Below are 13,986 nucleotides of genomic sequence, written 5' to 3' on the forward strand. Positions count from 1 at the left end.
GTCTTATACCTTGTTCTCATTTTGAGAACGTGACATTACTTACTTGGATTGATCACGGTTTACATAGCGGGTGCCGTCTATGAAGCAGAAGACACTTACCCTCCTTGTACTTTTCATGAGTCTCCATGTAAATCTTTCTTTTTCTTAATATTTTCCACTAGTATTATTGACATTGAGTTTGGATTATGACTATGCTGACATGTTGGTATTTTTTTTTTTTTTTTTCTCAACGATCCAACTGAAACAACAGGATCGTTTATCAAATCACGTCTTCATTTATGTTAATTTACAGGTGAGTATATAATGAGTGTTATAATAGGGCAGTGACGTGATAAATGTATTTATCATCTTCGATCAATGTAGCATTCTTCTTTTCAGATTGCACATGCACGCAACCGTCATCACAGTGGACTGGAAACTGGTATGACAGTCAGTTCGATGGCACGTTTGCAATGAGCTGGTCAGGTAGTGCCATTACAGTAACGGGGTGGTCAGTGACGGCCTATTCATCCACAGTGTCCAGCTGGACATGTGTTTTGGAGGATACTACAAATAGATACATCGTGTTCCTGTAAGGCTTTAATTACATTGTCAAACCATTTTCTCCCTACTATACTATTCGAACGAATGAAGGAACGTTAATTACAGAATGAAATAACACCAGCGTACAACTGATATATAAGTTATAAAATATATCTATTTGATTCCCATATTGTCATCGTTATGTTTAATTTTAAGAAGAATGCACCTGCAACGCTAAACAGAAATAATATTTGTAATTGTTATCTAGAAAAATTCAAAGTTTTTCACTCCTTTGAATGTTTCTGGCATAATGTTGATAGGACTCTGTCTCCAAATTTCTAATCGCAATTGTTTATTGGATGTGATAACGTTGCTTACTTCGTTTAATGGTTTTGTTAATAAATGATAGTGGTGACACGACGGTGAATTTGTTCGGGCAGCCCCAGAACGCCTATATATGTATGGCATGGACTGAAGTCAGCACATATTCTTACATTTACTACCTGCGGGCAAGTAAGTTTCTATTAACACTGTAGTACATAAGAGGGTCCAAATTTAGACATCCATTAAAATCCGATATACACTTATGTCAGGCACCATACACAAACAAATTGTTCGTGTCAACCCAGGTCACTTGTTCGGTATTTCAATTCAACATTTATTGATTTCTGAAATTTATTGCAATTGAAATGAACTGCTTAATTGCAAAGTATTGTAAATAAAATCAGTCTTCGGTTAATTTGAGATTTCTTTAATAAACTGAGCGATCTGTGATGCTGGAAATGTGCCAATTTCAACTACCATATGCATGATCAACCCCGCCGCTATCAAACTTTCTTTAATAGGGAGTTACAATGTACAATATAAATATGTTGCATAAAAAGGACTTCCTTTTGGTAATTCCTAATTCATCCATTTCTTCCTCTTAAAATGAAATATACTGTATATGTATGGCCATGAGAACTCTTAATTAATGGTATTGCATATGATATTGCTGAAGTAGTGAGTATAAGATAAAAAAAAACTGGAATGAAATTTTCAATAAAAGATGTATAACACCAAACTTATCCTAAGGTTATGTTGCTTTGTAGATACGGAGACAAATGCAGGAGATTTCCGTGTTTTTATAGAAGACTCCGCCATCGCTATGGGATCAGCTAGCAAATATTGTTCCCCAACAAGTGGACCTTCAACAGCTGAGTACCACACCTTAGTCAAGCAAGGTAAGTCTGTCCAAATTATAAAACCAGATAAAAATTCTTCCATATTCATCGATCATTTCTGCTAGATATAGTAATGAGTATTTTCAGTCCCTGTCCATCGGGAACTAATATATATTTTCAAAAAAATTTTGCCATTTAAAAATAGGAATTTAACTATGTGATAAAATGACCAATATCAGAAACCTTGTATCATTACTAGTGATAACGTTTCCAATGATGATGTAAATTTCATACTTTTTACCAACCAGAGTGGTTTTTTACATTACATTTTACATCACTAACATAGCAACACCATGCTTTACAGCCAAAATTGTTTTAAGAATTCTATAGATTTGTTCATATTCTAGAGCAAAGATGCTTACACTTCAGGAACACCTGATTTTGTACTCTTTGTACTTTTTTTAGGTGTCTCCATGAAAATCTTTCGTTCTTGATATTTTGAATTAGTTTTTTCATGCATTTGGATAATGATTATGTTGACACATATCACATACTATTACTGAAATGTATCGTTTTTATGTTGGTTCAATATGATTCAGTTGTTTTAACGTGTTTCCGGTTTATTAGGCTTTACTTCAAGCGTGGGCCAGTACTTTCCAACTCTACTACTGGGGACATACGAATACACAGCCAACGATGGCTCTAGTTCGCTGTGTGGAACCGGAAGTGTATGGGATAACTGCGTTGACAGGACATATACAGCGTTCAATTATTCACAGTGTTCGACAGTAATGGCATATTCAAGTAAGAACTGGTTTTAACGAAGATTTTAGTCTGTGAAAACAATGATCAATATGATATTTCATAGATAATTAATATTCATATTTTATATTGAACAGTGTATAAGACAATATCATATCCAAGTATTCCATGCTCAAACAAATTTGAGTGTAGTTCAATGCCTTTTCATATTTCACGCTCTTCAATTCTTTTGGAAAAACTCATGAAAAATACGACTGAAAAAAATCTGACAATTTCTCGTTGCAGGTGGCGGTACTTTGTACAATGTATATTCACTAGTTAGCGGATCGTACACGTATATAACCCTGGTCAACGATGACACCACGACTGATCAGTCCACCACGTACCGATTCACATGCCTGGTATGTCTTGTTTGATCATGTCATATAATTTTAATTTTACTAACACGTTTCATGTGTCCAACGAAATCATTGTATTCAATGTGTTTTGTCTGCCAAAATGATATCTGATAAAGTGTAGGTGTGATATGGTCACAGGAATATATATGAATATTGATAAATTCACAACTCGTTATTTATATCAATACCATAGCTTTATGACAAAGGTCTTGTTGTCTTCCAGAAATAGCTCAAAATTTATTATATTGCCCATAATAGAAAATGATAATGATTCACATACTAAATACGCCATTACCTTATGAATTCATCGTAAACTAAAATAATAATTTATATTGTTCAGATAACCGAAGCATCTGGGTCGAACGTCCAGCTGAGTATAGACCACGGCAGCTGTAGCCCTACCGGCACCCCATCTACTGTCCCAACAGGAGGAATGACAGCTCTGCTGACTCCTTATGGTAGGTAGATAATATATCAACTTTATTTTACAACTCTTGAGGATCAAATTATTCTATCTTATATCATCACTTTTGTTGGTCCGAAAAGAAAAGCGCGATGGATTTTCTTATAGGAGAAAACCAGAGAACCTAATAATACATGAATTCATAGAAGTGATCTTACACCATTATACATCCTGTTCTGGGGGATTGACGTCTATGTAAACGAGTGGTGCAATATCATGACATCCAATGACCCAGTGTTATACCCGAGTAGAAATCGGCTCTAACATCTACAAACAGTTTACATGCAGCATTATATCTAACAAAACCACCCGTTTTAACATTGTATCCTTTTACAAAATGAAGAAAATTAAATCTTTTTACGATTAAGAGAAGTATGTTTTTTTTTTATTTACTTAATCAATTATAAGTCTTTTGTTTGACAGAATTTGTATTCTATCTATTCATTTATACATTGTAGTTAATTTATTCCATTACCATTCAATTTGTACTTGTATTTAAATTTCCATTATTAATTATGGTGTCTTCTCTATTTTACGCCTCCCTCCTCTGGATGAACAGTCACATGTCGTAAGTATATCTTATACATTTCAAATTGATGTTTGTCGAAATATCGGAAAGTTAAAATCATTGTAGTTTGGTTGTACTGATTTGTATATATTGTTATAAAGTAAAAAAAAAAGTGAAGAATAAAGATGATAACATCACGATGCTTTCGTACATGCCAAATTATTGGATCTGCTTGTTGACATTTTTTATGAAACATATATCACCTTATCTAGTTGATCATTATGATTATATTTACTTTAATTCTATTTGGGATTGTATCTTTTTGCTATTCCACAGCATTTACCACGACGAGTCCGACGACTACATGTAGGGGCATTTTATTGTTTGTTTTTGAATCGAGGGTGTTTCTATGTTCTTGCATGTGCTTGATTTCAAATGTCACTTTTCACTGAAAAAATGAGTGTGTCAATATGAATGTCATGATCTCACTATTCTACATTATATATCCTGTGTTTATATGCACGTTTCATTGTGATATGCACATACCACATGCTTTAACTATAAATTATCAACAATAAATACCTTTTTTCAAACCATTTGTTTTTTCAACTCTTGTTACTTGCCGTTTCTCTATATTAAGAAGTCAAAGCATATCATATGCCAAGATAAAAAGAATTCTACTTTTTAACATCATAAATGCACTCTTTGTCTTCTCTTGTGTCTCCAATTTCCAATGTTCTGATCTACTTCATTTTCACATTTCTTTCGACCAATTTGGATTGCTATCTCTTGTCTCCTACCTTTCAACACTGTAGATCCTGGTCGTCATTTACTACTGAATCTGATTCTAACTTGGTATTGAAAAGTGCTGTTCTCTGGTGTGTCTTTTATACAATACGACCTTCATCCTTGCTGTCAGGTTACTATTTTCTATAATCTGCTTTCTTCTTTTAAATCCATACTTTCAGATTAAGCTCTGCTCACTGTTTAATAATCATAATACCTTGCCACCAACGTGTTGATGACTATATGTGTCGCCTTCCGTTTGGTTTGTTTTTGTTTTCTCTTAAGATAAAGGTCTGAAGCTGCACGCTCCTATTCCCTTCCCACTTTATCATCATATAAATCTCAAACGAATCTGGATATCTCTGGATCTGGAATCTCAAACATTACATTGATGAATAAATAATATATGAATATACAAATAAAACAACACAGGAATTTACAAACGTATAATTAGTGAAAGTGCTGTATGCTATCATTAATTTTTTTTACACTTCATTAATGTATGCTGGTATATGGTATAAATAAATTGACGTGGTCAGTACCGATCATGTTTATCGAGGTTGATAAAGACATATTGACAAACGTTTTGGAAGTATGGTTGTCTTATAATATTTGTCATATTGATTGTCTTACCATTTTAGCTCGTAAGTTATAACTGTTCCGATCAAACGATATGTAGAAATAGTAAAAATTAATACAATGTATCCATGTAGTCATACATTATCTTTCCTTTCAGCAAGCTCATATTTATTGTTTCTACAGTATGTACACATTTCAAATACATTGTATGTGCAATATTAAATTTTATATACATTGTATAATGTATGTACAATATAAATCTTATTTCTTATACATTTTGTAGGTTTGTTCCTAATGTTGAACGAGCAATATGGGTCTACATTGGTTTTTTTGTGCAGAAGATGTATCTCTGAAATTTATTTAGAATGTTACATTTTGTAGCAACACGAATTCAAAAATATAGTTTGTATAAGGTATGCTAGCTTTAAGAAGGGATTGTAATTAACTTTCTTTTGACGAAAGATCAGTTTAACTTTAGGCATAAAAGTGTTTGTATGCGCAAAAATACAAGTAGCCGGATTAACCTAATGCAGTCAGAGTACGTTTGATATTGACTTTTAACGAAATCACGGGGAGTCAACATGTTATTTGCTACATATCTTATCTATCTATCTTATTTTAATTATTGTTTCACAGCGATACTGACGACTGCGGCAACGGGTAAATGTTTACTATTAGAAGTGATTGGACTAGGTTCCCAGTACCCTCAGTAAATCTCTCTTACCTGATGATTTTTTGTTATATTTCCCTCTTATTTACAAAAACCATTTGCAGTTTACCCAAAATACCAGCTACATGTGTACTGTAGCCCCTTCCTTCAGAGGCGCCGTGTTTGAACAGGGTATGGACCCTATTAATAATTTTCAGGCAGTAATTTGCATGTATTTTATTCAGCAAATCACATTTCCCCCTTATCATTTATGCATGCATACCTGTAGATAGTCAGTTAACATCCCACTATTAATTTGAAGGATAGAGGTACTAACACCTTATAATAGGATATAGCAGTGTAACAATGTTATTTGTACTTAGTTAGAGTATATGAATATATCATGGTGAATTGCCATCCATAATTGTTTAGCATTTATCAGTATAACTGTCATGATATGTTGGCAGGAAGCAAATCTATTTTCTTGTATTTGATGTTAAAAATGTTAACATATTTATAGATACAGTAAACTGCTAATATTAACTGTAAAATTATTATTCACAAAATCATAGGATGATAGGAAAAAGCTCATAATCAATAATGAAAGTATTTTACATAGTATGTTGTTCTACAGCTTTAGCATAGGAGAACATGTAATGTTGAATTTTTGGAGAAGTCTATGTTAATGCAATATGCATTATAAAGCAATAAATTAGATATGAAACGTATAATAAGTTTCTATTTACACCATTCTTAAAAAAGGACAATATCATTTTGTCTACATGTCTTTAAGAAATTGAAAATATTTTTCTGAATATCTACCTTAATTTGATGTCTTTCGAACAACATATTTTATCGCCGACAACTTTGCTATTTTACATGATACATTTGTCGTTTTACAGCAGCAACTACTACTACTACTACAACTTCTAGTGCTACTACAGCTAATGGTGGTAATGAAATCAATATAAGTTGTCAAATGTTCGCTTTCTCTGACAAAATGTCACTGGAATGCGTAATTCATTAAGAAAATTTTGTTGTAGAAACGATGTAATTTCTATTGTTTGCTGCTGCATTTAAAGTCTGCTTTGATGTTTTGAATGTTTATTTTCTAGGATTTATTGCGATTAATATCTGCTTGTGAAATGTCTTCCCGTTGTTAACAGCTTTGTATTTTGTTTATAGACATCACAATTGAAGGAATTTTTTCACTGACTATTTTTCTATCTCTTTAATGAGCTGGATTTGCTGCCTCTATCATGGTTACATTGTACACTGTGCATGTGACCGGTGAACTACTGATTATAATGTATAAAGGAACACCATTAATTCGGATGTCCGTCCTGATTAATCAGTGAAATGTGATGGGGGAGGGGGCGTTTGGGGGATATCTTTAGTTAATCATGTGTTTCTTACCTGAATAAAAGAAGCGTCATTTTACACTCATCATTAATTGGATAATTGTCTTGCTTTGCATAGAATGTCATGTTGTGACCTCGTTGTTATTTTTTATGCATATCCCCAGATTAATGGGGTTTATGTTTCACTTCCAGATTAATGGGGTTCCATTATACACTTATTCTATTTATTTCATAATTTTAATCCAGTTTAGTTATATTCAATATATATAATATGGTGCCTGTTAAAATGTTAACAATTTTGTATCTTGATTTTTTTTTTTTTTTTTTTCTTTTCTTCTCTTTTCTTTTTTTTTTTTTTAAATCTGATTGTGTTAACTCGATATCTCTTATTCAGGTTTTCAAGCTTCTGTCCCTTCATTTATATCTTGCTTATAAGACATTTCTCTCATAACAACGAATTTCCAATCTCCACCTTCTTGTGTGTGGATTATACATAAATTCATTGATTTCCATTTATCTTAAAGATTGATAAATCAGTTCTTTCAGTTCTCTGATATACATTAAATGATTACAGAAGGAAAGAAACTTATTCTTTATTAATTAATTAGTTGTATTGACAAAATTCTGTGCTATCATTAGAGATATTAACTTCTTGTCATTTTGATGCCTTTTAATTGATATATAATGGCATTGGATGCCCTTTAATCGATATATAATGTCATTAGATGCCCTTTGATCGATCGTCTCTGCCAATCGGTTTTTTTTAGGGAAACAATGTGACTGAGTGTTATAATTTAGATACAACTTTACAAGATTTTCGGTATATCATTCTATGCTTGGAAATATACTATCAAATTTGAAATGAAAATGAACAGAACATCAAAAACTACATCATAATTACATCTATATGCATGTACGTTAACATTTGTAGTTGCAGTTTGTTTCAGAAGAAACCTGTCCATATTTTCTTTTATGTTCTTAAAACGTCCATTGCATCAATTTTGTTATTTCGAGAATGGAAAATATTATTTGTGTTATAGCTACCATTATCAGGGGTCCTTTTAATATACAAATGTAGCTAATATTTTTACGTTATTGTGTCCTATTTTACGCACACGTTATTCCTTTTCGTATTACTTACATTACATTGATGTATTTTATCACGAGAAAGTAATTATTGACCGTATGCATTGTCCTGTTTTAAAGCACTGTGGTATATGTTTTATCTTCAGCCGCCTCCACTGAGACCAGTAGCGGCAGTATTGGACTATTTGTTGGAGCCGCCATAGGAGGCTTGCTTTTCATATTGATCATTATCGGCGTTGTTATCATCTGTCTTAAACTGAAGAAAAAGAAAAATGTTGTACATGACGAAGAAAAGAAACAGGTTCCTCCTCAAGGTAAAGATCGCTTCATTTGGTCGATTTTTTTAAAAAATAATAATGTATTGTTTCAGACACGCCACTCTTTCATAAAAAAATTAAGTACTATTGTGTTAGTTAAAGTAATCACAAAATATATAAAACATATATATTAGACCAACAATTACATAAAAAAAAACATATGTAGTATTGAAATATTGCTTTGTGTACATCACAATTATGACTTCATGATACCATCTCTTTCTTTCTTTTTTCCAATCATTATATTATCTTTATCTTTCTCTTTACTGACTTTATATAACTCTTCATTCTTTATGTATATTTAGTTCGTGTTTTTCGAAAAGACATTTTTGATATTCGGAGATTTCCAGGTAAGCTCACAGCTAATGCATGCCTCACTTAACGATGTCTTTGTGGATCGTGTAAAGACTTCAGTTACACATTGATTTAGATTAATGTATGATTTTTGCATTCCGTATAATGATGCATGCTAATTAACATTGGAATGGTATATGAAATGTGAATGGTAAAGATGCAAGGACAAAGAAAACCAACAAATTATTTCTTTCTTGTTCAGTTTGAGACTAGTAACTAGAAAGGTTCCAACTGATTCTTGAAACTTGAAATAACGTGTCTTACGGTTGCTCCTTATTCTATCTATATAACATTAGAATAGATATATACATGTAAACAACACCTACCAATTTTAGTTTACGAAGATAGCATAACATGGAAACACGTGTGTCAATGTTTATATTTCATTTTTCGATTTATTCTACGATCCCTTTGATATATGTGTTACTACATTCAGTACATCTCTCAATAAATAATGCATATTTGATCTTTTTCATTTTATCAGTTACTTTTTCACCAATAATCATCCTATGCAGTCTGTGATATTCATGGCATGGTGATGGATGTAAATGTATAGCATATCTACATCTCATTGTCATAATATCAAATCCATATATATGCAATCTCTTCTAATTCAATACCATTTTATTATTATCATCTTGTCTATCGTCAATTGTATTTCAGGGAAATATTTACCACCAATTAACGGAGGTAATCCAAACTCAAGTAGAATACTTTCAATCAGTCATTATATCTTGTCTTTTTACGCATGCTCATCAAGTTTCTTTGTGCAATCGTTAGCTGCTTCTAACCCAGAAAACGAAACGCATCTTGTTTGATAATGAAAAGGAAATCTCGGTTATATATAAACTGCAATCCAGTTTTCACAGAAAAGCATGTGAATCGGAAAACACAAAATTTTTCACGTGAATGTTGAACTATGGTTCTGTACTAACAAATAATTGCAATATTCTAAGATGTGAATAATATAATGCCTTGATCTAATGCTGCAGCTTTACACGTTCTGAAGTCATTAAAATCTATAATGGAAAGGCTTAGTTTAGCGGTATGCTTTGACTTAGGGTGTGAATTTCCAGATACTACAATAGACTAGTTGCATGTCTAGAAAATACAATGAAAATGTTACCCATTAAATTACATTTCAATAGCGTATAACTTATAAAACACATATTCAGTTTACTTGGGAAACTAGCAATTTCATTTATGTTATTCATTATGTGAAGGCCAAACCTACATTAATCTGGTTTTTAATTATATTGTTTGTCATCACAGCTGCAACATAAATATGTTTGCTATAATGTTTAACGTAACAGGTATCTTGTTACGTACGCATTAAGGAAACTGTTAACAAAGTATACTTCTGAATGGTATAAACCTCTAATACTCGTAATGTTACCTATGTATCTATGGTAATAATTTATATATAAGTTTTGAAGGAGTCTGTACTCTACCCTTGCACTGCGGTATTCTACAATCATTTTCTATTGTTAAAGATAAACAAGACTCCATTATAATTCATTATGTCTTATCATTAATTCATTCTTTACGGGGAACAGGAAAATATCTTTTGTTCATTAACTCCATCTGACTGAACAATAGGACCGTTGCTGATTCTCTGTATCAAATTGCATTCGTTTACCATCATATCTAAGTAATGTATTCAGTTATCGTTTTTATCCGTTCTTTAGTGTAATGAAATCACCGAGCCTATAGAACATCATATCATATTAGTATTTGAGTTTCGCTTGTTGTATTCACAATATGCTTGGTTTATTTTACATAGCATTACAGTATATTAAATATTATATATATTATTTACACCGATGCATATGTAATAATTCCGGATAGAATTACTATCAAATTGTTAAGTTAAGATATGACCAGAACTAATCTATATGTCAGAATATTCCAGACTGTTCAACAAGTTTAGGCAAATTGGGGATTAAATTGGTTAAATATTGATATTTAAAACTCTTCGCTCCGCGTAGAGTTTTAAGTTACATGATCAAATATCATTGTGTTGATTTTCTGACGGTTGTATCTTTTATTTCGTTTCATACCCATGGGATTTGATTTTTGTAAGTATCGTTCGAAAGCTAGAATCCTGTAGACACATTTTAATTAAATAAATATCATCCCGAGGGAACTGCTGTGTTGTACCCATGCCAAAATAACATGTTTTCCCAATTTTACTGGGCCGTACAGTATACTATTCATCCTAACACAATAGGCGATATCGATTTTGCCTGTAGAATTTTCTTTTAATTTTGATTCTAGTTGCAAATACCAAACAGCTTTCATTTAAAACGTTTATTTCATTTACAATACTGTGTGAGGTAGTATTATATTGGACGTTGGAAGAGTCAAACATGTTGACAATCACTTTCTATATTACAAGACATCCTACATGGTATACTATAGTGAAATAAAAGTCATTCAACCCATAATACCTCTACAACAAAGTGTACATAGAGCCAATTAAATTTCGCGACCAGAGAAAATAGTCAAGTAGTTGATTTATCAACAGAGGGAGAAGTTGTTAATGACTAGGTTGTGTAATTATTTAACTGACATGGTTGTGACGTGTTTACCTCGAGTCTCATACAATTACCTCACGAGTACCTGTGAAGTAGAGATTAGAAAAGAACACTTGAGGTGTGGCCAGGGGCTCTAACATATATTCATATTTGATAGGCGACGTTTCGTTTTAAGTATCCTTTCTCATTAAATATTGTTCGCTCACGGTTCGATAACATTGTTATTTCTTTTCACATAAGAAGGTTGGCCTTTGGCACCCTGAAATCGCTCTTATATGTCTTATATGAGACAATATCTGCAACCAATTTTGTTTTAAATTTCATTTTAGGTCAATCTGCTATTTGGCAATGGTTGTTTGCCATTGTATTGTTGACAGGTATAACTAGGTTAAGTGTATTAATATATCTGTTGGTAAGGATATCACTGAAACACCGGTTGTCACATAGGTCTATAGTATGTTTTGATATCCATTTAAAGGTCATTTCCATTCACGGTTTTAGTCGGTGGAGATAAACATGTCCGTGAGTAGATATAACTGTCGTGGTCATTTTTATAAAATATTTCACACATTTTGTATTGTAGGGCATGAGTTTGTTATATAGTTCTACAAATTTACTTTTACCACCTTGTAACGGAACCCTGGATATCGTGTAATTAATCTGTTTTACATAGTTGTTACAACAATTCCTGATATTGTAATTTATCATATTGTACTTGTTGATTTAAACCTTTACAATATCATCTTCATGTTCTAAAAATAGCATTTATATATGTCACTGTCTGATTCACAATTGAAACCATGTTCTCTATTGGCATATTAGGACAAAAAATATTTGCTCTAAATTTAATTATTCTGTTGGGAAATGTCGATTGACGATAATTTATTCTAATGTTCATTTCAATGGAGAAATTGATCTTTTAATGGTTTCATTGAAACTGACAAAATATAGAATATACTATTAGCACAACTAGCGATATCACTAACAACTAGTTAAGTAGATGATGAATAGATATCACAGCTTCGCTCTACAATGATACAACCTTACTTTACTGGATTTATTAATCATGGTTTCAATAATACCTGGTTCCGTGGAAAGGTTACCATCTCGTATTATTAGGGCATTGACATAGGAAGGTGATAGCAACGAATCAATGTAGGAATAACTACTTATATTTCTCTCCCATAATTGTTAACCTTTTGCTATAATAGATATTCGCTGTACCAACCTAATTGAGATATGAACCCAATAGCTTTGATATGATCGATTATTGTCTCCCATCATTCCTCATATAATTTAATTTTTGCCTAAATACCCTACAGATAAAATTTCTGATCTTGTGTATATTTATCCCTGTTTTCCTATCCCGTTATAAACAGTATCCTTCTTATTCTAAAGATCTTAATTCATATCCAATCCCTTTGTCTCGCTATTGTCACCATGAATGCAAACATTTTATGATTATGAACTTGTATTAATAAGAGTATAGCAAATATATTTTTTTTATAATTTTCAGATAAATACAATTGCAATTCAATATAAATGTGATTCCATATATATTATACATAAATATTTATCATTGATATTCAGCATCCTTTTCATCTTATAATTCATTTCTAGATTTGATCGTTTACCCATTATGAGGACACATTTAACAAGCAAATTTAGTTATATAAATTTTAAGCAAATATTTTCATCGGGAATATCGAATATGTACTATGGTGTAAAACTTTCTAAAACAATTAAATGTATTATTTGTTACAGAATGTGTTATAGAGACGATGTCTCCACGAGATGCCCTGGAGATTGGGACACCTGATGCTGATAACCGATTACTATCCCCCTTACCAGTCCATCCTGTTGCCCCGGTGACGGTACCACAAACCGACAAGCATCCACTACCACCTATTACAAACAATGGGTGACCATTCCAAACTTCCGAGAAGACGTCTGTGATAACTTTCTATATTCATTCGTGGTTGAAAATGACCGTGATCATTTTACATTGTAAAGTGACCACGACTTCATGTGGACATGCTTAAACACTTCAATGTGTGCTGATTTGGTATCAGCAGTGTGTATTTCATGTGATATTAGATCATCATTGTTTCACAACTGATTTTTTTATCATCTAATAGATCATAACTTCCTATTGATATATCATCAGGTCATTCAAGTCCTCAAAACGCCAAAATAGGATGTAACGACGGACTGATAAGACATTGTCTAAAATAGAATGGACTCTGGCAGTGTATGTGTTTGTGAAATTTAGTCCCATTAATCTAGAAGATATGCATTCCTGCATGAACATATTGGCTGTCAATGCGGTGTTAACAATTTGTAGTATAACTGATTCACTGACTCGCCAGAGTGACAATCAGGTATTACAACCAACGGAAACAAAGCATTATATTCGAAATCGAGAGATGCAGAAAGTGCGGACTAGTAAAAAAAGCTCTGTGATGTTGATAGTGCTCATCGATGTGATAACTGATTTATAT

The 13,986-nt window shown here is 32.3% G+C and overlaps 1 protein-coding gene across 1 annotated transcript; it reads left to right on the plus strand.

The window, feature by feature from the left end:
- Positions 1–378: 378 nt before the first annotated feature.
- On the plus strand, positions 379–13,410 carry LOC132553908 (location of vulva defective 1-like; the record flags this gene model as incomplete). The annotated part of the gene is made up of 12 exons (XM_060218197.1): positions 379–571; positions 932–1,035; positions 1,614–1,745; positions 2,313–2,489; positions 2,733–2,848; positions 3,186–3,303; positions 4,153–4,182; positions 6,736–6,780; positions 8,424–8,591; positions 8,900–8,944; positions 9,612–9,638; positions 13,250–13,410. Coding segments are annotated over 12 exons (1,316 nt in total), but the record flags the coding sequence as incomplete, so codon positions are not given.
- Between the last annotated feature and the right edge of the window lie 576 nt (positions 13,411–13,986).

This window comes from Ylistrum balloti, unplaced genomic scaffold (genome assembly GCF_031769215.1).
Source record: "Ylistrum balloti isolate Yb309-2 unplaced genomic scaffold, AGI_CSIRO_Ybal_v1 Utg370366, whole genome shotgun sequence".
NCBI classification, from domain to species: Eukaryota; Metazoa; Mollusca; class Bivalvia; order Pectinida; family Pectinidae; genus Ylistrum; species Ylistrum balloti.